Here is a 26,581-nt window from a genome sequence, read left to right as displayed (position 1 = left end):
AATTTATCCACTGAAAGTTCTGGTAAGGTTGTAACATCTTTTGGCAATTAACTTCTGTTGGTAAAAATACTTGCTTTTCTTAGAAAATTAAATAACTCACCACACCACCCACTCTATGGATGGAACAAGAACTGCTCAGCAATTGTCATTACAAACTACTGAACTGCTTTTTTTGTTCAAATGAAATACTGACATCCATAAAATGTGACAAACATTTTAGAATATCATATAGAAATATTGCTGTCACTGAAGAACAAGTATTTAACAGCAATAAAACCTTTTTCTGTCTCTTTAAAGATGTTATATAGTTCTCTGCAATCTGTACATGCAGAATCAGATTTTCACATGCTTAAGCAAGAAACAGATTCTCACTATTTTAAAAACCTTCTGATATCTCAAACTGACATGTTTTTGCTGAAACTGTCAAATGCTCATTAATAGCACTGGTTTGTTAAGCAGAGCAGAACGCAGCAGCTCTCTCAGCCTTGGCACACAGCAGTGACAGTCCTAGCGACCCTGGCAAGCCTGGCTGTGGCTCTCAGCTTTGTCACCAGGGCTTCTCCTTGCTGCTGCCTGCAGTCTCTTAGGCCAAGGTGCAAGTAAATTCCAGCTTAGCCTAATACCACAATTATGAGCAAAAGATACGAAGGCACCAAAAAGCAGATGCCAGCCTGTGCTGTCACTAACCTCCCTCCTCGAGGGGCTCGGCCACCAGCTGAGGAGCAAGCCCAGCCTGGATGCCAGGATTGGCTGCATCACTTTGGCCCAGCCTTCCGAGGGAGCTGTCAAACCGTGAGACAGAGCCACGTCTGTGGAAAGACAAGCACAGGAAAATTAGGAATAGAGGTAGGGTTCTAGAGACAAGTACTATTAGCAACACAAGGATTCAAGAGGAAATATACCACAGTGGAAAGTTACATAATCCTGAAATGAGCAAAGCCCAGTGACCTCTAGTGAGTTGGCAGTGCCACCACATCAACAGAGCAGTGATCCTGAGCGGATGCCCAAAGCTTTCTTGATGTTTCTTTGGGCGCCAGACTTCAGGAGCTTTGTCAAGGGGTGGGGACACACTAATGCCTAACCCAGTGGGTTCTTAGAAGGTTGTTTCTTTTTTTTCAAGCTGTATACATCTGACTTGGGGAATAGCTAATGATGCCCAAGGCACCCAGAGAAAGCACAGAGAGGTCAGACATGTCTGTTAAAATAAGCAAACAGCAGATGTCTGGAGTATCTCCAGCAAGGGAGACTCCCCAGCCTCTCTGGACAATCTGTCCCAGAGCTCGGTCGCTCTCAGGGAAGAAGTTCTTCCTCGTGCTCAGGTGGAACTGCCCGGGCATCAGCTCCTCAGCAGAGCCCGGTCCCTGCTCTGAGCCCTCCCTGCAGGCACCTTCACGCTTTGTGCGTGTTTTACCCCAGCTTGTGTGCGTTTTATCCGGGTTTCTGTGTGTTTTACCTGGGTTTCTGTGTGTTTTACCCGGCTTCGTGCGTGTTTTACCCGGTTTTGTGTGTTTTACCCGGGTTTCAGTGCGTGTTTGACCCCCTGGCAGCGCTCCGGACCCGCCTCACGGCCGCTGCTTTAAAGGAGGCGGGCGCGGGGCGTTACGACGGCCGGCTTTGCGGCAGCGCGCTGCTTTGCGGTGCGCGGCGGCGCCTGACGGCAGAAGGAGCGGAGCGGGAGGAGGGAGGACAACAAAGGCCGGAGGGGCCGCGGCGGGCGCGGGGCGGCGGGGCCGGCGCAGGTGAGGCGGCCCGGGGGGCACGGCCGGGCCCCCGGCAGCGCGGGGCTGCTGCGGCAGCCAAGGGCCGGCCCCGCGCAGAACGGCCCGTCCCGCGGCCGGAGCTGCGGCCGCCTCGGCCCGGGACGGCCGGAGCCCCGCAGCGCTCCGGGGCCGGGGGGCGGCCTGGGGGGGGAAGGGTCGGGCTGGAAGCGCCCCGGGAGCCTCGGGACAGAGAGGGCAAAGCGCGGGCACGTGTGGATAATGTCACCCTTACTGTTTACAGTTATTGTGTTAATTCCGAATAAACCGCTGCTATCAAACACATGGGAAAGTAACGAACTCTAGAGTTGTAAAACTTGATGAACTGGATGTTGTAGGCAGCATAAATTTTGGGTAGCTAGAATTCGCGTGAATAAATGTTTCTGCTTAAAGGAAAAAGTAAAACTTCTTTCGAGGTTAAAAACAATGCAGAGGTAAATGTAGTGCCATGTAATGTGTTCTGTGGTTATTGTGTTTAATATTAAGTACAAAAGAACCCGAAGGAGTGGAGTCTAATGAATGCAGCACGGAGTTGGAGAGTAAAATGCTTCATTGTTAACTATTGTTTTTCTGGTACTGAGCTTTAGGTTTCTTTCCGTTTCTGTAAAGCTAAATTGAGGATTAGCAGAAGTGCTTGTAAGTTATTTTAATAATTCAGAGCTCTGTTTAAATGCCAAATACTATGTGCTTAATACAGGTGTGTTGTGTATAGGTTTTCTTAACCAATTGAAAAACAGTGAATTGTCACAGCCAGGTTCAGTTGCACCTGCTGTGTATTTACAGTTGAGCTGTTCTTGCCCCCTCGATTTGCTTTCCAGGAGAGTGCACTGAAAGTTTGGGGGTACTGTTTTATGTGAGCAGCTGTGTGACTCCAGCTAACGCCATGGACTTCAAGGTGTTTCTCCTCAGACTGGTTCTTCTGTGCTGTGGGTCACGAGGAGCATTCCTGTGTTAAAAAGGAGTTAAGGCCTTGGCCATAGGCAAAATTAAATTTAACATAATTAATGCAAGTTCACTAACAGAGCCGTAGTGGAATTCTTAAGACCACTCTGATTTTTCTCTGTCTTGCTTTAAAGGTTATTTAAAGCATGCTTTTTGTTTTTTCCTCTTAGCAGGTGGGAAGAATGAAAGGAAGGGGGGATGAAAGGATGTTGAACCTTTTTGTTTGGCTGTATGATGGAAGGAAACAGGACGGAGAACCTCTGCAATAGATCCTTGGGATGGCTTCAGAGACAAGAGAATGATGCTAAGCCATGGCTCTGGAAGCTTTCTGATTGCTTTTCTGCTGCTGAGAAGGCTTTGCCTTGTAGTGCAAAAACGGTAATTTCTGCCTGCCCTGAGGGAGTGCTGGGCCTGGGGACTGACTCCAGGGGTGTTACTGACTGAGGGGGTGGGAGGGAAGGAGGAGGAGGAGGGGGCAGCAGCTGCCAAGGCGGGTACAAAACCTGCCTGGGGGTTTGGGGCATTGGGTTGTGTTCACAGCTCACAGCTGTGGTGGTGAGAAGGGACAAGCTGCTTTGCTTGTCAGGCTTTCCTCTCCACAGCTGTTTGGGGCCATGCAGCTGGCTGCCCAAAAGGTGGGTGAAGAGCTTCTGGGGAGCTCTGCCAAGTTGTTGCTGAAGAGCAGAGTGGGGAGGTCATGCTTCCAATTCATCTGTTTAGTTTGGAGGCAAATTCAGCTCTCTGAATTATTATTATGTAGTAGCTGCAGCAATTGTGGATACTGTTCTTCACAAGGTCCTACTTTTCCCTTGTTTCCATTTCTTTAAATGTTCCTTTAATGTACATAATTCTATGCATGTAAGATGCAAAGGGCTGTGGATTAGAAGGAGTAGTACAACACTATTAGGTACTTGAGCAAGTGAGCTCCAACTGCTAAGAAACACTCTTCAGACTCATTTAATCTGCCTAAGTAAAGACATAAGAGAAATGGATGAGCATTTGCTGTTTTCATGTGTTGAGAATTAGGAAGGAAGCTGCCATAAAATCTGGAATTTAGGATATAAATCAGTTCCAGACAGATTTTTGGCTGAGTTTATCTACATGAAATGTAGCATCAAGTAGAGAGGAATGAGTAATTAATTATTCATTCATGTATAGTAGGAAATGCATTAAATTCAATTTGTAAAATAGAAGTTGGTCAGAAGTTTTCTAGCAATGTTCTGTCCAGGTTACCTCTGCTGACCTTGGCTATTCTGTGCTTCTTTTAACCTTGCTTGGTTTTCACTGCTGGCATTTTAAAAAACTTTCTCTTTTAGTTTGTGCCTTTGTGTTTACATCTTGATATCTGAAATCAGAGTAGACAAGAACCACTTAGTTGTTGTGAGACTGTAGCCTTCTTTGCCCTCTGCTATATTACCTGCTTGATGTTATTTCTAATTTTTTAAGTCATATTCTTTTAATACATTACTTTCACAATTTGAATAACATTTTTACATCTTTATTCGAGCTAAAATACGATGACTTACGGATCTGCAACTTGTGAAGTGGCTCTCTTAGTTAGCCTAACAGTTTTCTGCTTTTTTGATTCTATTTTGTGGACTCCTTGCTGTTTGGTTTATAGCTCTCTGGGTTTGTTGCTTCCAAAGTCCACTGATACCAGTATTCCTAGGGCTGGCACATGTAACTGGCATGGTTCTGTTTAATATTCTACATGTTCAGTCAGTAAGGTGATAGTAGTCATAAAGATAGCACTTTAAAATCATAATAGTCTAAAAATACCTGCTTCTTACCCTATAAAATTGTTCTATTCATGTACCTGAATGTAACTGAGCTTTCATTTTCCAGAAAGATTACATGGAGAACAAGAAAGCTGCTGTAGAATTGAAGGATGCTCCATCTCCTCATGCCGGCTCTAAATTGTTTCCAGCAGTGCCGCTTCCCGATGTTCATCCTCTTCAGCAACAGCAACTTCAGCTTTCCCCTGGCCCCAAAGTAAGCTGCTGTGCTCATGGCTCTGACTCTTCTTGCACTCCACAAATGCATTGTGGTGGTGGTGGAGGTGGGAACCTGATTCACCCTGGCACAATATTAGACTCAAAAAGCACTGGGACGATAACTTGTCAAGTAGGGTCGGGATTTGCTTATCAGTCTGCATCTTCACTGAAGAACCCTCCAGCTAGAAGCAATTTGGCAGGAATTCCCAGTGAGTTCTCTGGTATGTGTGTAGAAAACAGTGTATCTTCCTGTCAGCATCTGGCCTGTTGTGGAAAACTCCATTTCCAGCCGTGTCACGGTAACGTGCACAAGCTGCATCAGTTCCCAGCCCTGCCGAGCTGCCCATCCTCCTCTGGCTATTTCCCCTGTCCCGAGTTCACCGCGGGGGCTGCGGGGCACTTGGACGAGCACGGGTCACAGCCGGAGCTGCCGCCACGCGTGTGCGCCAACCCTCTGCACCTAAACGTGGTGCCCCCCGTGTGTCTGAAGGGCTCTCACTACTGCACTGACTGCTTGAGCAAGGTTTGTACACCCCTCCTTTCTCCTTCCTTACTCTGCTGCGTGGTTCGTGTCAAAAGTGTGTAGCTTGAGTGAAACAACAGCTCCTGTGGGTGCAGCTTGCATCCCCCTTGGTGGGCAGACAACCTTTTGGAAGCTGAGCTCTTTGCTGAGGTGACATTCAGTGCAATGGGAAGACAAAAGAACTATCACAATGTTCTTGTAATGTACTTGAGTGGAGTTTTAACTTCTTTCAAATCCAGTCATCTCCTCTTTACAGCTCCAATTAAACTGTTCCATTGTAGGGACTCTGGGAAAAGGCCTAACAGCAGTTAAGATGTACCCTTGGGCAGCTGATCAATAAAGAGACGTTTGTAAGTCAGGCAATGCATCTTATGCCTCAAGGATATTCTAGTCTTGGTTTGGTGTGATAGATCTTAGTTCAGTCTTCCCAAATTTGTAATTTATACTTTAGTACCAATTTAGTAAAATTCAGAACTATTACTAGGAATTTCTAGTGAAATAATATACTCAACTTTGCAATATCTGTTACTTAAACTTCTAAGTTTAAGTTTCCAATATAAAAGTGAGTTATATTAATTCATTTTAATGAACTAATTGGTCAATTCAATATATTTGGAATTATCACACCCTCTACTCTCCATGTGCAGGTTTTATATACTAGGTTTCTGGTTTTTGTTGGCTTTTTTAAAGGATACATATTAGTACTACTTAAATGTGGCGTGTCTTGATATGTTGAGTTTAGTAGAATCTTTCCTTGCATTTGGAAATCTAAAGATGAATATGCTGGGATAGAAGCTTCCTTCATGCCATCATGCTGTTGTTAATTAGCATTGTAAAGGAAATCTGAACTGGCATTGGTTGCAGAAAGGAAGCAGAGTGTTTGTAGCATGGAATAGCATGTGTTAATATTGTATACTAAATAAACATGTGTTCTGAAAAATTGTCCCAACAGCCAACCAGGAACAGCCTAGTTGATGCTGCTAAAATCTGGCCAAATATTCCTCCTCCAAGTGCACAGACTGCACCTGTTCCTATCCCAATCTGTAATGGCTGTGGAACCAAAGGAGCAGGAAATGAGAAGAGTTTGATACTGGCAAGCAGCCTTGGCAAATCACCACAGAAATATGGTAAACCACATTTGTTTGAAACTTCCATTTAGTAGATGTTCTCCTTTTAGCTACTGTTACACAGCAAGAGTTCTCTTAAATTGCACTATTATCTGGAAACTTCTATTAAGTCACAGAAGACTAAGCAGTAAAAAAATACCTTGTGTCTGTTTTGAAAATTCGTTACTTGGTTTTACATGTTTTGACTACTTATCTAATTTACTGTATTGTTTACATAGAGTTTTGCTTTTACCATTTTTGTTTTTACTGTGTTAAGAACTAGAAAAAGAAATTCTGCTGACTTGGAAGCTATTTTGTTTTGGTGATATGTAAAGAAATTATCTTCAGCCATATTTGTAAAGTATTTTCGTAGTCTAGTGTCCATTGTCACTCCATATGCTGTAAAGGTGTAACATTTATAATTCTCAAGTGCTCCTAAGAGGAAAATACTGTGTGAAATAATTGCTTGGTCTTTCTGCAATGCTAGTACTGCTTCAACTACAAAATCATAGTCATCAATATCTAGTATAAAAGTTATGAATTTTAAAGTCACAGAATATTAAGAAATTGAGAGTTTTACTGCTACTTTAAAACTGCATGCATTTTAAGGTGAGACACATCAATCAAGTGTCATTTACCAAATGCCATTGCAGTGAATCTTTTCAGTAACCAACCAACATACTCACAAACAAATATGATTGTCAGGTGTGCCTTATTTTAAATTCTCAGCTAACATTAATTTGTAGCTTGTTTTTGAACTGTGAGGATTCTGTATTGTTTCTCATATTTCTTATCAAGTTGTTTTGTGGGGATGGAATGGTTATATAATGTTAGTTCAAATTTAAATCTGTTTTCAGAGTGCTGAAACACCAGCTTAGCCTGCAGTAGCAAAAATTCTGTAGCTCACCCTCCTGAGCTGTAGAATACTTTGTTAGTTCTGTATTGCCTTGATTTTCTCTAATCTCCATCATGGTACTGGTCATGTCATCCAGTTTTGTTTAGATTTCTTATCTAATCCACAATGTAAATTTGAACAGCTTCCATGTTTTGCTTCTGTTACTGATACAGCACCAAGTATTGCACAACTTCAGACAGTTTTTTTTTTTTTTGTGGCATTTGGTGATTTTTTTAAAACACATTACTTGATTGTTTGAGACATTAAAAGTGAAGTCAGAGATGTCGTGCATCTTTATCCTAATCTGACAGTGACTAAATTTTTGTTTAAGACTGATTGTTTGTTGGATTCCTTAAGAGAGTAAAACTGAACTTGCATTCCTGGGAATGTTGTTCATAAAACTTCCTACGTGCAAAGATCATACTATGCTAAGTTCAATGTTTTCAGTATTTGGAAATAAAAATGAGCTGTGTTCTTACACCTGCACAGGGTCCCCAGAAGTTGCAGTAACAGGCCAGGTTCTGGAAAATTTGCCTCCCATTGGAGTCTTCTGGGACATTGAGAACTGCTCAGTTCCCAGTGGCCGTTCAGCTGTGGCAGTTGTGCAGAGGATTCGGGAGAAGTTTTTTAAAGGTCACAGAGAGGCAGAGTTCATCTGTGTGTGTGACATCAGTAAAGAAAATAAAGAAGTCATTGAGGAGCTGAACAACTGCCAGGTATCCAACCAGCACCAGCTTGGTGTTCTTGCTTGAGAGTTTGTGTACTTTGAGTGTGCCAAGATTGATTCACATTCATTAAAGCTTTATTTGCTTCTGTGGGTTTAGTGCATCTTCAGTTTAGGGATGGGCTCTCTAATACTAATTTCTCTTCTTTTTGCTGCTGTGATACTTTTTAAAAGTGAATCTGCATTCTGTTTTCTGTAGGTAACTGGTTTAGCTTTAGTTTAGTTTTCACTAGAGTGTGTTTATCTCATCCAGTAAAATGTGGTGGTGGAGTTTTTGTTATCCTTCAAATCTGTGATCAAATTATTAACCTAAAAGAGCTATGGTTCTGTGAAATTAACTTTGTTGGTGAGTACTGTGCTGATTGGTAAGGGCACCTGTAGGTTAGTGCTGTTGTTTGGAGTACCTTTACAGTACATATATTTTCCATTGATACCTTCTGTTTCTTGGTATTTTTTAATAGCTTTTTGTGTTGATTTCTATGCCAGAAATTTCTGCCCTCTAAATTACAGATATGTTAACAGGTTGACAGTTTTTTGGAATGTTTTTGAGGTGTATGAGTTGTGATCCTTAATGCAGAGCAGCAGAAGTCACCCCAAAGACATTGCTGATCAACTAGGGTTGAAGTTTAGTGCTTACATCTCTATGTATTCTGTTCTGTGCATTTGTGCATTAATTTACCTAAATTAAGAGTGCATGCAAGAGCTTGTATTTTAACTTTTTAAAAATTCCATTGAAGTAAGCACAGTTCATATTGAAGCTTTTTTTCAGAGTGTATTTGTGTATTTCCACAGGTGACTGTTGCACACATCAATGCTACAGCCAAGAATGCTGCTGATGACAAACTCAGACAGAGTCTGAGGAGATTTGCTGATACACACACTGCACCTGCCACTGTGGTTCTTGTGTCAAGTAAGTGTTTTTGGTACTCGGCTACAGTGCTGGCTTCAGTTCCTCTCTTCCATGGTATTTTTACATATGGCACTATTTTGATTTCCAAGGGTGGTGTTTCAGCTTTAACTGACCTGTTGAAGAATTCTTAATGTCAGTGGCATCAAAGGAAGAGCAGGGACAGTAAGATGAGAACTTGGCTCAGTTCAGTCACTGTTATGATTTGCTGCCTTTTTGAGTATCAGTAGGTGTGTGTGTGACTACTGTCTAAAGTTAGCTTCAGCAGGAAGCTCATAAATGAAAACTCATGGAGTTGTATATATGGTCCGAGCAAAATGTATGTTTTTAATTCTCATAGCAGCATATTCTATATTATATATCAGTTAAATCTGCAATCCATTCAGCTGTTGAAGCTAAACAAATGTTTGCTATAGAAATACCCAGTACCAGTCCAGTGCCCTGCTGATGAATTGCTACAAGCTGCTGTTCAAAGGAAGCCCTTGTCTTTAGACTGAATCTGAACTGCTGATTTAAATAATGGCTGAGAAGCCTTTTAGCTGTTGGTGCTTTTTCATTGGAAATTTCCAATGAGAAATAGAACTGTTGAGTGAGATTTAGGGGTTTTTCCTCCAATTATATGTTTTAGATTTTTCAAGTGTTTCCTTGCCTGTTTCATTTTCCCCCTTCCAGCGGATGTGAACTTTGCTTTGGAGCTGAGTGACCTGAGACATCGCCATGGTTTCCGAATCATTTTGGTACATAAAAACCAAGCTTCAGAAGCACTCTTACATCATGCCCATGAACTTATTTGTTTTGAAGAATTTATTTCAGACTTGCCACCAAGGTTACCACTGAAAATGCCGGTAAATATTTTAGTTCTTGGTGCAGCAGACATTTTCAAGTGTCAAATTGCAGTTTTTGTTGTAATTTAGGAGGAGAGCAGGCTGAAATTACGTGTGTGTTAATTATGATGGGGAATGTGTCCTGAGTCTCCAGGCCACTGTCTATATGTCAGTTGCTACCATGTGTATGTTTGTTTTCTGCTTTCAGGCAGGAAGAGTGAAATACTAAATGTGAAAGTAGCTAACTATAAAGTGAAATAATAAAGGCACATTCTTACTAATAAATATTTTACCAGGTAGTGCATCTTGCTTACTTTTCTTTACCTTGCAGAAAGTTTGGGTAAGAACTTAGTTGTGCATTAAGACATATTAGTGATGCATTCTTAAGTTTTGAGTGATTGTGCCTTTTCTTGAATTTTTGCCTTCCTTGGTGATTCCCTCTGGATATGTTGTGGTGTCTTTGTACAGCACTCATGACTTTTTCTTTCTTGAAATAACTTCCTGACCTATACATGCTTTCACGTGCATGTATAGAATATATAGGTTATTGGATAGTTAACAATGGTGCTTTCTCATCTAGAGAATTGATAGGGACTCTGTAGTCTATTCTGACTTTATATTGGAGATGGAATTTTGAGGATCTATCCTGGTATGAGAGTTTTTCAAACAAATTGAGTGCTGCAAAAGGAATGAGTTGGTGATGGGATGGGGGTGGTGGGAGGAGGGTACAGTCACCAGAACCAGTGTTAGAACCATTGCTTTTGAACCAGAGGGTGTTCTGGCATCATCAAATTTAAACCTTCCTCCCTTTTGACAGGCCTGTCATACACTGTTATATGTCTATAATCTGCCAACAAACAGAGACAGCAAAAGTGTCAGCAATCGCCTGCGGCGTCTGTCAGACAACTGTGGGGGGAAGGTGCTGAGCATCTCTGGCAGCAGCGCCATTCTGCGCTTCCTGAACCAGGAGAGCGCGGAGCGGGCGCGGAAGCGAATGGAAAATGAGGATGTTTTTGGAAACAGGATTGTAGTGTCTTTCACTCCCAAAAACAAAGAACTCAATGAAACAAAAAGCTCCAGCTTTGTGGGGACTGACAAGGTCAAGTCTCCCAAAAAAGTTAACAAGAACACGAAGCTGTGCCTCCTCAACAAAGATTCAAATGATCAATCTGCTGGTACCAAAGGCTCTGCTGGGAGGGGATTCCAGATTCATGGATCTGTCATCAAACCCACAAATGTCAAAAGTTTACAGGTATTGTTGTTCTGCCTTGTTCCCTATTCTTGCTTTTCCTTGTGTTCTGAGGATTGCTTCTCTTACTGCTTTAACTTGTCAGTCCTAATAAATGAGTAACTGTGATGTGTGGTGACATTCCTGAATGAGAGCTGTGTTCATCTGCTTGGGAAACAGGCAGTTAATGTGAGGGTGGTTGTTGTCCCCCCTCCCTGCCATGTTTTTGTCAGTTTGGAAACACTGGTACTTGCTCTCAAATTCTAGCCACTTTTGACTTCTGCAGTGGTGATAGGTAACATCTAGAGTGATCCATTTTGCTTGTTTTAAGAGAGGTAGGCTTAGAACTATAGTGTAGCAAAACATTTCAACTAATTAGCACTTTACTATCTTCTGCCACAGAAAATCAAAAATTCCTTGTTATGAAATACCAATGAAAAGAAAGAAAAAATGGTCAGTCATCTAGCCTTCCATCAGAAAGAAGGCCTCTGTCAAGGGATGAGTGGTGCTTTGATGCTGACCTTTTTTTATCTGTTTCACATAGGAGCTGTGCCGCCTCGAATCAAAGAACGTCAGTAGAAATACTGAAAACCAGCAAGAACGTTTAAGAGAACAAATTCCTTCTCCTCAGAGTAACTCAAATGCAGCAATTTCTGTGTCTCTGGCAACCAAAAAAATGGGAGCAGGAGAATCATCCTCCAAAAACAGTCAGAAGTATGTTTAAGGATAAAAAATTATGTAGATGTTAGTTACATATTTTTTAATGCAAATTCTGCAACATGATGTTTTCTTCTTTTTCTTATGTATATTTGTAAATAGAAAAGAGACCTCTGCTTCCAGGAGCATTACCAATTCCCCTGTAGATAAAAAAGATAAAGATGAAACTGTATTTCAGGTCAGCTATCCTTCTGCTTTCAGTAAGTTGACGGCCTCAAGACAACTCAGTCCTTTACTCATGTCTCAGAGTTGCTGGTCATCTCGGTAAGTGTCTGTCTGTCTTGGGTGGGGAAGTGAGACTTCACCAGTATATACATTGATTATTCACAGCTCGGTTGCTTGTGCTGGAATTTGTTTTGCCTTCACATGTGTACTGGGAAAATCCCTTTTAGGTCAAGTGCATGAATACAGCATTTGTGCCTATTATCTGATTTAGATATGTATATATTGGAGTTGTGCAGTTCCTTCAGCTCATATTTTTATTTTACCCAGGAGTATGTCTCCCAACCTTTCAAATAGATCATCACCACTCACATTCAATGTAGTGAATCATACCAGTGGTACAGACTGCCCTGATCCCTTTGCAAATGGTGCAGACATTCAGATCAGCAACATAGATTACAGATTGTCCAGAAAAGAGTTGCAGCAAAACTTACAAGAAATCTTCTCAAGACATGGCAAGGTAAAGGTTCAAATTCTTTTATTAAATGTGTGTTTATATAGTTCCTGTATATGTATTTAGGAGTGTGGTTTTAGGTTCAGGTGAGCAGGAAGTGAAAGGTTTTGGAGCAGGACTTTTAAACTTCGTTAAAAGGATGGATTGTGGTTTTGGGTTTTTTTCATTAAAGACAGATAACCACTTGTACTAGGTTTTTAATTTGTGTGTGGTCTTCATAGATCTGATATTCTGAAGTTTTTAATATAAAATTCTTACTAAGTGGCACATTAGTATGTAGGGATGAGACTTAAGCTTTAACAGGATAACCTTTTTGAGCTGTAGAGCTGAATTCCTAATGTCAGCTTAAAAATCACAGTAAAAACTGTTTTGAGTCAGAAGCGATCAAAAGCAGGGGAAGTGTGAATTGGTAAAAAGCAATTATGGAAGGTGAGGTCAGTTGTCCTATTTCTGTCTGATCTGTGGATGGCACTTTTCTGGCATAATCTTTACATTGAAAGATGATGCTTGTGTTAAATGAAACACCATGGGTTTGCCTTAGTCCAGGATCACTGCCTGGCTGTTGTTTGCATTGCCCTCGTGGCTGTGGTTCATCACACTCCCTTCCCTATTCTTGTTGGCTCTTGACCATAGCAAGACTCTGCTCTGGTGGTGATATGTTTTGGTGTAAATATATGAGGTATTTTCTTCCCCACAGGTAAAAAGTGTGGAGCTCAGTCCCCACACAGACTACCAGCTGAAGGCTATGGTTCAGATGGAGAATCTGCAAGAAGCCATCAGTGCTGTCAACAGCCTGCACAGATACAAAATTGGCAGTAAGAGGATCCAGGTCTCATTAGCAACGGGAGCTGCTAGTAAATCACTCTCTCTGCTTAGGTAATAAGCACTTTGGCATCTTCTTAATTGTCCTAGCATGTAGCTGAGAGACGATTTAAAATACTGCTTAAAGGGATAATAGGGAAGTAAAGTAAAATCCGATGTGTGACCTGATAAATGTGTTAAATACAACTAGGCTGGTTTTTAGTTTGGCATTTCTGCACTGCTTATATTCTAAGTTCCATCTGAAGACTCTAGATCTCTGTTTAAGAGGGTTTAATAGATGTGCTGCTATTCTTGCTAATACTGATATACCTTTAACTTAATTTGTGCAGCTGAGTTAAGATTACACTGGGCATCTTTATTTCTTCTGTCTTCCCAGAAAATGTATATGAATTTAGTTTTTGAGGGTGGGTACACAGTTGGAAACACCAACAGCATTTCATTTGCTACCTGGAACGTGATAAGAGTGCTGATGCTTGTGAGAATACATTTAGGTTGGTTTTTTTTTTCTTACTGAAAGAAAGCATTAGGAAAGAAGCTGTCATCATTTTTTCACAGAATGAAACTATTCTACACTTATGTGCTACTTGTCATTGTATAACTTAGAGCTTTATTTCATTCTAGCCTGTTCAAAGTTTGTCATGTAATGACCAGGCTGGTAACTGCTAATGCTGCAGCTTTGTTGAATTCTATAGATGCTCAGATTTTAGCACCACCTATGAAAGCTGCAACTCCTTCAGAGACATGACCTGATGAATTAGCAGAAATGTTACTACTTGTGCTCCCTGATCTAAAATGACAACTTTTGTACTGCTGGAATGGAAAGGAACACACTTTGTCCTGTTTTATGTATAGTTCATGAACTGCTTCTGTAAATATCTTGCTAATTTAGGCTAGAGTCTAATAACAGCATTAATTTTGTGCTAATGCTGCAAAACTTCTCTTACAGCTCAGAAGCAATGTCCATTCTGCAGGATGCACCTGCTTGTTGCTTGCCTGTGTTCAAGTTCATAGAAATCTATGAAAAAAAGTAAGTTCCTGGTGGTTTCCTCTTCAGTGCTTCTAAAAAAAGAATCTGATCATGTATGATTGTTTGCAGTGACTTAGATTAGCAGAGTGGAGAATTACGAATTTTTGTTCTTAAGTGCTGCAGCATATTTTGTACCCAGAGGCAATCATGGCAGAACTGTGTTGCCATCTTATTGCAGGGGTTCCACACTGTTGTCTCCTTATCACAAAAGCTTCACACCTTCTTGGTGTTTCTCATGGGCTGCTCCTCAGAGCACTGACTCTTTCATCTTCACACAGCAGCCACTGACTCCAGTTCCCTTCTCACCCAGCCACCCCACTCTTTTCTAGCACTCTGCTTCTCATTTCTTACAGCTGTGGCCTGTTAAAGTCAGGCCTGCTCCTAATCTTTGGTAATTGCCCCAGCTGCAACTCCTTAGATGTGAGATTACTTTCTACACTAGCTTTATTTTCTTATATTCTATTCCCCTACAAAACTGGCCTTTTTTAGGGGGGTTTACTTTCAGTGTTTTGCTCAGTTCTTGTGCACTGATTGATTAGGTTAGTTACATTAACATTCTACATTTAATTGTTTCTAGCATATTCCTGTTTATTAAAAGGCAGATGGCAGCATTGCCTTAGCTGCCTTTATAAATGCCTTTCTTTCATGTCTCCCTGTCAGGTTTGGCCGTAAGCTGATTGTGTCAGACCTGTACAGACTGACGGACACCGTGGCCATCCGTGACCAGGGCAGTGGCAGGCTCGTGTGCCTCCTGCCCAGCAGCCAGGCCAGGCAGAGCCCCCTGGGATCCTCCCAGTCACACGATGGCTCCTCAGCAAACTGTAGCCCAATAATATTTGAAGAGTTGGAATATCACGAGCCTGTTTGTAAGCAGCATTGCCTGAATAAAGACTTTATGTAAGCTGTGTATAAAATATTATAAATATTTCAAATATTTGAGCAGAGTTTATAGTGAGCCAGTATATTAAAGTCGAGGTGTGAGTTCTCATAATGTGCTCTAATCACTCCTCATATATTTACAAGTATAAGGCAGAAAGTAGTGTGATGGGCCAGGGGATTTTCTAGGCAGTTCTCTTGGGTTGGTGTGTCCAGGTAAGATGATTGTGTTCTAGCACAGCTGCCAGGATTGAACACCTCTTTAATGGAAGCTGAAAGGTTCCCTGCATTCCTCTGGTTTTGTAGGAAGGTCATATATACCAGAGACTTCTATTACCTGAATTTCATTATGTAATTGTTGCTGATTTTTTTCCTCCAGCTATATTTAGTAAGTGATTCATAGGGAGTTGCAGGTTTCTTAAAGCCATGTATTAAGTTTTTTGTTTAATTCAACAGCTGCCAGGTTGTGCTAGTAGAGCAGTTATTAGGTGATTATTGTTAACTGCCTGGTATGTGCTGCTAAAATATAATGTGAAAGTTTTATTAGGTAATAAAAATATGGTCTTCTAAATGTTACTTCTGGAAATTTGCTGTAGCTGTATTCTTTTTGGGGAAAAATTGTGAACGTTGGTTGTACTGTACTACAAGTGCTATTGTCACTAGTAGCAGTATATTATGTGCAGATAGTATAATGTTTAATATCTGTGTGAGCACAGATGTTAAAGCATAAAAACTTGAACCTCTTATTTTTGCAGTGAACATGAGTTTGATCCAGATTCTTATAGAATTCCTTTTGTGGTTTTGTCTCTGAAGACATTTGCTCCCCAAGTTCACAGTCTTCTACAGACACATGAGGGTACTGTGCCTTTACTAAGGTAAAGTATTATAATTTCTGTTTTCAGTGAGATCTGATAGGTTGAAGACTTAAAACTTTTTAGGAATTACCTGTAGTATATAGACTCAGTTCTTACATAAAATGGTATTCTTTAGAGCACATGAATACACTATGAAGTGATCACTTTAAAAAAAATCTTGTTTAGCAAAAACAGCACTTATTTAAAATATGTGTTTTATGAAGTTTTTATGACAATTATTATAGTGATATTTTAGTGTATAATGGAAGCATTTTTTGCCTCCATAGTTTTCCTGATTGTTATATGTCAGAGTTCAATGATCTTGAAATGGTGCCAGAAGGCCAAGGTGGTGTTCCCTTAGAACATCTGATTACCTGTGTTCCTGGAGTTAACATTGCCACTGCCCAAAATGGCATTAAAGTTATCAAATGGATACATAACAAACCACCACCTCCTACTGCAGGTAAATATTTCTGCTTAAAACTTTCTCTTAACGATTTTTTATGCTTAAAAATTAAGCTGATAAGTTCTGCTAATAAAATAAGCATGTATAATTGTTTAAACTTTTTATGAGGAGAAACTTTCAGCTTGAATGTTCATACTGTTTTCCTATGGTGTAGCTTCAATCCATCAGAAAAGTTGTGTTTAGTGGAAGAGTACTTGTGGAAGGTACAATAATATGACTTTTTTGTTCGTAGATCCTTGGCTCCTGCGTTCCAAGAGCCCTGTAGGTAATCCCCAGCTCATTCAGTTCAGTCGAGAAGTGATAGATCTGCTCAAAAGCCAACCATCCTGTGTCATCCCTGTCAGCAAATTCATCCCAACCTACCATCACCACTTTGCCAAGCAGTGCAGAGTGTCTGACTATGGCTATTCCAAATTAATGGAGCTGCTGGAAGCAGTGCCTCATGTGCTGCAGGTGGGTGATGTGCTGCTGGCCACTCTGGCCTGGGGAATTTTGACTGCAGCCATCTGAATTCCTGGTTACTGTTGTAGAATAGGTGCTGGACAGTACCTAGTGCCCCTTGAAAGAGCTGGTTGATTCAACCTTGGTGGGTGTGTTCTTTTTTGAGATGCTATTTCTGTGCCCACCCCCAAAACAACTTCTGGGAAAACCTCAGGAATAAAGTTTGAAGCTGCTTTTGACCTATGGCTGGTGCTTGGGTAAAAGTTTTCAATTGTGCCATGTGCAGCATAAGAATACTGCAAATCCTGAGTGCTCATGATTTAGGCTAAGATTTGTTGCCTGTGGCTTGAAGGGATTTCTGTGAGAAATAAGTCATGTAACCTTATTACATAACCCCTGTGGTCACACTCACTCACAACTTTGAACAGTAGTTGGTTGTAGGATTTTTAAATAACCAGCACAAATGTGCAGAAGTTGCAGTAGCACTCATGGATGAATTTTTGAATTTCTCAGAGTAGTTCTTGGCACAGAAAGTTAGTGGCCTCTTGAGGCTCCATTCCAGATGCTGTCTCTATTACGTTCTTTTCCTAGCCTACCTATACTAATACTGGCTTTTAAATACTGAGGGTGCTGGATGTGAGTGACCAAATCTGGTTTTCTTTCAGATTCTGGGCATGGGTTCCAAGCGCTTGTTAACGCTGACACACAGAGCTCAGGTGAAACGCTTCACTCAAGATTTACTGAAGCTGCTCAAGTCCCAGGCCAGCAAGCAAGTTATTGTGAGGGAATTCTTGCAGGCTTACCACTGGTAAGTTATCCTAATGAAACTGTGCAGGGCCTGCCTGTTAATGGTGATTTTAATACCTAGTGCAAGAGGAGTCAGCACATAAAATCTCAAAACTGTGGCAATAACATTGCCTTTTCATTGCAATATGGAAGGTCACACTTCCAATGAAAACAGAAATTAAAAGCTCTCTGCCATATTTTATTTCTTACTTTAGTACTTAAGGTTCATTTAACTTCATTGGGGTTGGAAATGGGTTATTGTATTTCATTAGTTCTCTTCAAAGCCATGACTGCAGCATTGAATTTAAGCAAGTATGTCATGGCACATTAACATGAACAGTAAAGGGAAAACTTAGCTTAGGCTTTTTTCAGAAGGAGATATAAAATGAATAGATTAATGGCCAGGAGTTACTTTTACTACTTTAATTGGATCTAGCAGTGGCAAAAATTAGGAGTAGTACCTATCTGCAAGCATCCTAAAAAGTAGGGTTTTATTTGGCTCTTTTAAACTACCAAGATTGATGTTTTCTTTAATAGGAAGATAGAAAGTAATAGTTATGTGCTTTAAACAAACCATGGCATCTTAGGGTGAACCTGTGAATCTACCTTTACATGTGTGCTGTTGTAAATTATGTGCACTCCCCTATTTCCACTCTTGGCAAAAATACATTATTGCTTGTTTATAAATCTACTTAATGTAGAGCCAGCACTGGCCACTTGTTGAATAAGAATGTTTGAAGTGTTCTTCTGAGAGATTTTGGTTAGAGAAGTGATAAGAGTAAAACACATTTTAATACATTACACAGTATTGGGAAGCTTTAGTATGATGTTTTCCAGGAGATGGTCTCTTCTCTTGAGACCTGTTCTTGTTTAAAAGAGATATGTTATATGGCTGTAACTATTAAGCAAATACAGAGAATACTCTGTAGAAGTGCAGCCAGCTGGAGCTGTATACACAGCACAATTACATGTTCCTAAAGCACTTAAAACCACTGGCTGGTATGTACAGCTCATTGTTACACTGATTGCTCACATGACAGTAAATCTTAGAATGGATTTCTAGTTTCCCTTTGTTTTCCAGGATGGTACTGCCAATGTGGAAATTGTCCCTATGTTTTTTAGGATTTGAGGCTTGCTTTCTCAGCTCACAAAAAAATGTATTTTTTGCCTCCACAGCATGCATTAATACTTATATTAACACACAATTTTTTGAAACTTTCAGGTGTTTCTCTAAGGATTGGGATGTTACTGAGTATGGAGTGTGTGAACTGGCTGATATTATATCAGAAATTCCAGACACAACCATCTGTTTGTCACAGCAAGACAATGAAATGGTGATTTGTATTCCTAAAAGAGGTATGTCCATGAACGTTCCTTGTGCAGTTTCTAATAGATTGTTCTTTGACTGTTCTAAAGCTTTAGTAACTCAAATGTGTAGGAGTGACTTGGATTTTTGTATAATGGTGTTTCTACTTTTATAACTAAGTTGCTAAGTTCTAGCAAATCAAGATTTGTCATTCTTTGAACACTTAAAATAGAGCAGGAAAACAGGTGGCAGAAAAAATAATGTTACTACTTCTGCATGTAGTTGTACTGTCTGTGGAATGATTAGGCAAGGAATTGTTTTCATACAGGACAAAGTGCCAACATATTTGGCCGTTTAAAAAGGCCACTTCTAAAGGCCTGATAACCTGATTATTTTGGACTTTTAAACATGTAAGCCTAATAAAGGTCTCAGTGGTAGAAGAGTGACTTGGCATAATACACAATCATGCTGAAAACCAGCCATTGTTTGCTTATTGTATTCTGTTGCATTTCATAAGCATGTTGGAATGTAGCTCTTGCTTTTTTTTTTATTTTAGAGCGTACCCAGGAGGAAATTGAAAGAACCAAGCAGTTTTCCAAGGAGGTGGTGGATCTGCTGCGACACCAGCCCCATTTCCGAATGCCCTTCAATAAATTTATTCCTTGTTACCACCACCACTTTGGGCGCCAGTGCAAACTCGCTTACTATGGGTTTACAAAACTACTTGAACTCTTTGAAGCCATACCAGATGTCTTACTTGTAAGTTCCAAATCATAAGGTGGTCTAAAGCATTTTTCTGGAGTATATGCAACTGTTTCAGCTGGGGTTATATTTCTCATAAACTTTAGTGTGAGTTATAAACTCTGCACCAGTCATGTTAAGACAGCTGTTTTTAAGAAAATCTTAATGCTATTTTGCTAAAATGGTCCATGGTTTTGAGCACATTCAGGAGGCTGTTTGTTAACAAATTCAAACAAAATTCGGTGTCTCAAAGTTGGAGCTAAGTTTTGTTATAATTGTGTTCAATTTGCTTTGAAGAAGTTAACAGTTTTTCTGCTTGTTTTATTATTTCAGACAATACACAGTTTTGCTTGCTGTACAAACAGCTTTTGAGGTGGCTGAGTCCTGATGCGCATCAAATCCCTGCCTGCAGGCCCTGACTTTGAGCTGCAGCTTACACTTGGCTCATCCAAACTGCATCAGTCACCTCAGCCGAGTGTCTCTTGTGCTCTGTAGGTGCTGGAGTGTGGGGAGGAGAAGATCCTGGCGCTGACAGAGGTGGAGCAGGTGAAGGCAGTGGCTGCCCAGCTGGTGAAGCTGCTGCGGGCACAGAAGGACAATGCGCTGCTGCTGGCTGAGCTGCTGCCCGAGTACAGCCGCACCTTCGGCTACGCCCTGCGCCTGCACGACTTCGACGTCAGCTCCGTGCCAGCCCTCATGCAGAAGCTCTGCCACGTGGTGAAGGTAACCCTTGGCCCTGGCTGCTGTCCCTCTGCAACCTGGGGCGGTTGTGTTGTCACTGTTGTATTTTCTGAGAAATACCTTTGCCAGGATTTCTTCTCCTGGGAAGATGAGAAGCCTCAGAGAAAAAACAAACCAATATTATCTCATTTGCTGCTCCTGTGTTTGCTGCTTTGGAATGTGGTCTGGAGATTGTTTGCCAACTGGTCATTGTTTGATTGGTGTCATGTGAATTGTTTTTACTTAATGACCAATCCCCATCAGCTGTGTCAGACTCTGAGGAGTCAGGCATGAGTTTTTCATCATCATTCTTTGTTGCCTTCTGTCTGTATCCTTTCTGTATTCTTTAATATAGTTTCAGTATAGTATTCTTAAATATAATATCATAAAATAATAAATTAGCCGTGTAAGAACATGGAGTCAGATTCACTCATCTCTCACCTCATCCTGGGGACCCCTACAAATACCACAATTGTGTTATGGAGTTCTCTGTCTCACAGGATGTGACTCAGTACCTGTAATGAAATGTAGTTTCTATATTCTTATGGTGTTCTCTTTGCTCCTTTGTAACCTTGCAGCATTTTCTGGGAATACTCATGTTTCTTTAACAAATAAACAAAAGATTCTATTCTTGTACTTATTTTAACAGTACAAATTGTTTTTTCCCCCCACCTGACTCCTACCTGTGAAAAGATTTTTTGATAACTGTAGTAGTTTTCAGTCTTCTAATGCTTTTAATTCCTTTACTTTTTTAGCTGTGGTTTGAGACTTTGATTCTGAACATAAATACATAGGTGGTCTTCTGTGCCAGTGGAAAAGAGAGGTTGCAGTTACATGGATGTGGGCACATTGCTTTAGTTGCTCCAGTTTTGTTGACTTAGCAGCTGGTTTTAGGCTGGAGCTCAGTCAGGATCAGCTGGCTTGTAACAAAGAGTAAAATCATACCTGCCAGTGGACAGAAACTGCTGCACAGCTGTACAGGTTTTGTATATTTAGAGTAAATATTTACATGTAATAGGGTGCTTGATTTTGTGTGTCTTTTGCTAGGGGAATGTCAGGTACAGCTATGCTCAAATAAACCCCAGCTATACATTTTATTTTTAATTCGGTCTCTTCTGTGTCCCTAACTTCTTTCCCAACTAATTTTTCCAGGTGGTTGACACAGAATCTGGCAAGCAAATTCAGCTGATAAACAGAAAATCTCTGCGGACTCTGACTGCCCAGCTGCTGGTCTTGCTGATGTCCTGGGATGGAACATCCTTGCTCTCAGTGGAGCAGCTTAAGCAACATTATGAAGCAGTCCACAGTACTTCACTTAATCCATGTGAATATGGATTTATGACCTTAACTGAACTCCTGAAGAGTCTGCCTTACTTGGTTGAGGTGTGTAAGCTCTTGTCTTTCTGATGTGTTTGAAAAGCCATTGTGCCTAGAGGCTATGGGAATGTGTGCTCTAATTCTTTCTCCTTCTTTTTTTTTCTTTTTCTGCTAGGTTTTTACCAATGGTGCAGCAGAAGAATATGTCAAGCTTACAAATCTGTATGTTTTTGCAAAGAATGTGAGGTCCTTACTTCACACCTACCATTATCAGCAAATTTTTCTTCATGAGTTCCCAGTAGCATACAGCAAATACACAGGAGAAGTGCTGCAGCCTAAAGCATATGGATGCAATAATTTAGAAGAGCTCTTGGGAGCAATTCCACAGGTGTGAAGAACTCAGTTTTGCACTATTACATTGAGATTTCTGTATGAATTAAAAGCAGTTACAACCACAGTTTCTGTTAGTTGGGGTGACTTACTGGAATAATTACCTTCTTCAGAGAGGCTTATACCACTTGTATTTTTAACACACTTCTGAGAAATCAGGAGAAGAAAATCAACCAGCACATGTGTTTTGGTGAAATTTTGCTTAAGATCTGTTCCTAGTAAGGCTATAAACATCCCTGGCATCTCTGAGTTGAGAGAATTGATTTTCTGTCTGTGTGAGTGAATGGTTGTACAGTACTGAACTTTCATTTTTATCAGAGTGCATTATTGGGTTGGGAGGAATTCTGGGACCTTGTCACAAGTGCCATGTTCTGTCATTCACATATCCTAAGTGCTCTGGGATAATTCTGTGACATAGTTTGTGGCTAGAGTATTTCCTTTAAGTAAGCCAATCTTTCTGAAGAGTGGCAAAAAGAAATTTTTCAGTTCCATTTTAAACATTTCGTTTCATTCATGTTTATTTAGTGTACTTTCTGGCTCTATAGTTTGCCTTTGGTATCAGTTACTTTGAGCCTTTACTTGAGTAGTGTAGTACAGATTAACAATGTGCTTTAGGTTACTGTTGGGAATCATGTCAGTGCAAAGCTGGGTGAAAGGCAGTGAGCAAATGAGCTTAGCATGGGCTGATGTTCAACTCTGCTTCCTTCTTAACAGGTGGTCTGGATTAAAGGACATGGCCATAAGAGAATTGTAGTCCTGAAGAATGATATGAAAAGTAAGCCATTTCAATTTTGAGTAGTATCTTGATTTTCTTTTACATTTTAAGAGGCAGCTTGAGTTAACTAACCAAATGAATTTGCCTTTTTGTAGCTCGTTTTAGCTCACCTAGTTTTCCCCCTGCTGATCATGTAGATGATCATGGAAATCAACTTGCTGACAATAATGGACATATTATGGAGACCCAAGGATCCACTTCCTCAATGGAACTAAATCTAGGAGGGCCTAGCAATGGTAATGCAAAGTTGGTTTATATAAGGAATTTATTGTCTTAGGGGAAATAAGCAGAATAATTGAAGTAGCACGGGGAAAGGTGAGTTAGTAAATCTGAACTTGGGTAAATATGCATTTTGGCTTGCAAGTTTGTTGAACTTCTCTGAGTTTGTGGTTGGGCTTGTGTTCTGAGCTGCTGGTCTATAAATGTGTATGTGTATATATATATAGATACATATATATAGGGAGAGAGCTTCTGGGTAGTGCTTCCCAAGGATTTGGTGGAAATTTAAGTCCATGGACATGAAGCTAATGATGGATGAGGCTCAGCAGCAGCTTCTGCTAGCATTGCTTTCTGTATTCTGATGAGAATTTACTTAGATGCTCTTGATGCAGCAAATAAATCTGAGATTAATTAGAATTAATTAAATTAGGTTGGTGTTAGCATTTCAAACAGCATAGTTCTGAAATCCTCAGGTTTGCATCTGGAGACTTTACATTTACCTGGGACAGTAGTGACACCTTCACAGCTTACAGATGCTCTGAAAATGTTCCCTTATCTTTGTAGTTTCTAATCAAACCGAGCAGGAACTTCTTTGCCTCACAAACACATCTCCTGTTGATCTCCTGTGTGAGCCAGTCCCTTCCTGCCTGCCATCCCCCCAGCTGAGACCTGACCCTGTGGTTCTTGAGTCTGCAGACCTCATCCAGTTTGAGGAACGCCCTGCACCCCTCCCAGGTAAGACTTTGCCTCCCTTTGCTGCTTCAAATCAGGCTGATGAATTCTCTCTGAGTATTTTATTGCCTAACAGCAGAGAAAATGTTTTGTTTTTTTTTTACAACAACATCAGTAAATTGACTTGTCTTACTTATTTTAGAGATAATGATTTTAACAGAAGAAGAAAAACAGACAATTGTTACCACAGCTCAAGAAAAGCTGATCTCTGGTTCTGTGGTGTCTGACACCACAGAGAATGCTTCAGTGCCTCCCTGTCAGTCCTCTGAAACCCAAGTAAACAAAGAAGCAACGGACAGCCCAGCCAAAAAGCAACACAAGAACAAGGTCAAATTGGCAGCAAACTTCTCACTTGCACCTGTAACCAAGCTTTAACTCTTTCTTTTTAGTGTGAAGGACAAACACCTATGGACTGTGCACAAAGTAAAGCTGTTTGCTAGCCCATGTGTATTTTAATGGAAAACCTAGAGGAATTAATTTGTATTTAACGTATTCTGTGACAATTTTGTTCCTTTTACACTGAACACAGCTGTTAGCAGAGCAGATTTTTTTCTATTATTTTGAAAAAAAATCTGGCATTTGTTAAATTATTCTTAAATTTTACAGTTTTTCATAAACGTGTTCAGTAAAAGCAAAATATTAATCCAACAAACACGGAACAGATTTTATTTTCTTTAAGCCTTGTTGGTGATGTAATCATACATGTAGCATATTGTATTCTATAGGCTGTTGCTTACTGGTATTGTTTCAGACAGTATTAATGAAATGCATGATTTGTCTTTCAAAAGCCTGTTGAGAAATTTTAACTCGCTGACCGGGGATGACAAGAGTGAGGGGAGCTGATTGTCCTCCCGAGGGGAAACTTGTTCTCTGACCTCTCAGGTGACTTGTAGCTGCATGGGAAATGCTTGTTAAAGATGTCTGTAGGAGGCTGTGGGTCTTGTGTAAAACTTGTTTTAAATGTGTTTTTGCTGTAGCTTTCAGTTCATTTAGGAGCTTTCTAGGACACTGATGCTTTACCCTTCCCTCATATTGAGTTTGTCTGGCATGGGTTTGGTTAAGGGAAAGACTGTCTTGCTGTCATGAGTGTAAGATACAGACACACACATTTTCATTGTGTCTAGAAATGAAGTGAGGAAGATTCTGAAATATGCATCTAATGCATAAATTACAGATAATGGAGCAGGTCTTATTAAAATGGCTGGTGATGGAAGGCATTGATGCTATTTCCACCTGTAAGGAAAGTTCTAGCTACATGTGGAAATGCTAAGGTTGTTCTGCTTAACCTTGTTTTCTCTTTTTAAGCATGTTCAGTAAATGGGAAGCTCCTTTGATGATGTGCTGTCTTTTAGCTGTGTCTGTTTTTATTCTGAGACTTACTCCTAGTGTTGGCAGCTTTTTGAATTCGTGGTATCTTGTGTTGGCTTTTGCAAGGGCCAGCTTTGGGAGGGAGGCTGAGTCAGTGGATGACCTTAACTCTAGTGAGCAGAACTGTCCAGTGTGAGACTTTCTACCCATTCTGGGTAACCATGGCATTTACAATGGGTTGTATTTGCCAGGCAGCAAATAAATGCTTGTAGTATTGAAAGAACCTATACTAGAAGTTTTCCACTGGCCAACTGAGGTTTTTTTTTAGAGGGATTCTATTGTAATATGCAGGAGATGGAACACAGGCTCTAATTTTTCAGCCAGCAGCAGGAAATGCCACTGAACAATGGCTATGGACAGAATTTTACTAGTCAGATTTTGTTATAAAATCTTTTATATTTAGGCAAGTATTACCAGTAGTGAGTTTATAGCCATTGTGAGTGCAAAGAAACACTGGGAAGTTTTTCTGAGCATTATGGCACAGTATTTTTGAGCCCACAGTAAACCTCTACAGACATACTGCTATGGAAGAAGAAATTTAGAAGTAAGTTTTCTTGGAATGTTTTTAGTGAGTTAAATGCAAGAAAATCTGCTTTCACCTTACCTTTGATAAGGTTGACAGTGGTCAGTCTAGATCTTTGTTTCAGGAGAGCATGCATTGGAGAAGAGACCTGCCTGGAATGGTATTTTCATGAGATGCAGCTACAAGTCATTTGGAGCACTAAAGAAAACCAGGTTTTTGCTTCAGAGGAAAATATGGTGTTTATCCAAGTAATGTGGTGGTTATACCACCTATGGAGGTCAGCATATCTTATCTGGATTCATGTGTGATTCTGCTGAAATTGCTGTTTGAGAGTAATAGAATAATACTTTTGAGAAGTTGTGTTCATAGTGTAACAAAATAGCTAATTGAATTGCAATATATTTTTTTATCCAAAGGGTTAAATGAATGATGTGACTTACAGATTTAAAAGCATTGCAACCATGAAATTCTTTAATTTAGCAAATAAATGTACTACTTCAGATTCATGTTTGTTTAAAAGAAAAAATGTCACTGAAGCCCTCAATTTATGCACTATTTTTTCCTTGGAATGGGAGAGAGAAGAAAGACTTCTTTTCTTAGCTGTCTACTTTGTTTGGACACTTTCTTTTGTGGCTCAAGTGCTGTTTTGTGTGTTGGGACCAAACAGTTGTCAATAAAATTTTCAAGCAAGCATAACTCTTGTCCTTGTCTCAAAACCTGTGGGGAGAAGCCAAACAAAAAACAAACCAACCTCTAGAATACTTAACTTGCTGTGTCATGGTAAATTTAATTATTGAGACAGAACAGAGCTGGGGTTTAGTGAGGACTAAAGAAACATAAATTGTGGAGGTTGAAGTTTTTTCCTGGATTTTGCTATTGAGCTGTTTGCAGATGCAGTCAGTGTCTCTCACTGCTCTCCATGCAA

The 26,581-nt window shown here is 40.4% G+C and overlaps 1 protein-coding gene across 2 annotated transcripts; it reads left to right on the top strand.

The window, feature by feature from the left end:
* The first annotated feature begins 1,697 nt into the window (after positions 1-1,697).
* Positions 1,698-26,352, top strand: MARF1 (meiosis regulator and mRNA stability factor 1). 2 transcript variants are annotated; one of them, XM_054270775.1, is made up of 27 exons: positions 1,698-1,739; positions 2,870-3,077; positions 4,545-5,216; positions 6,169-6,343; positions 7,707-7,933; positions 8,734-8,851; positions 9,521-9,693; positions 10,490-10,924; positions 11,445-11,614; positions 11,720-11,881; positions 12,110-12,299; positions 12,991-13,169; positions 14,062-14,142; positions 14,803-15,039; positions 15,774-15,893; positions 16,160-16,335; positions 16,571-16,791; positions 17,445-17,587; positions 18,788-18,921; positions 19,428-19,630; positions 20,108-20,335; positions 21,485-21,715; positions 21,825-22,037; positions 22,754-22,814; positions 22,910-23,050; positions 23,670-23,768; positions 23,908-26,352. In XM_054270775.1, exons 2-27 carry the CDS (start codon positions 2,931-2,933, stop codon positions 24,138-24,140), a joined length of 5,169 nt encoding a protein of 1,722 aa, XP_054126750.1. In that variant the 5' UTR covers positions 1,698-1,739; positions 2,870-2,930; the 3' UTR covers positions 24,141-26,352. The 2 variants fall into 2 exon arrangements, with proteins under 2 accessions (XP_054126750.1, XP_054126749.1); XM_054270774.1 differs by having other exon boundaries at positions 1,699-1,739; positions 23,598-23,768.
* Positions 26,353-26,581: the final 229 nt, after the last annotated feature.

This window comes from Melozone crissalis, unplaced genomic scaffold (genome assembly GCF_028551555.1).
Source record: "Melozone crissalis strain CALT ecotype California unplaced genomic scaffold, PUWL_Pcris_2 ptg000012l_1, whole genome shotgun sequence".
Lineage (NCBI taxonomy): Eukaryota > Metazoa > Chordata > Aves > Passeriformes > Passerellidae > Melozone > Melozone crissalis.
Note: the sequence above shows the minus strand (reverse complement) of the source record. Positions and strands in the feature narration are given on the sequence as shown.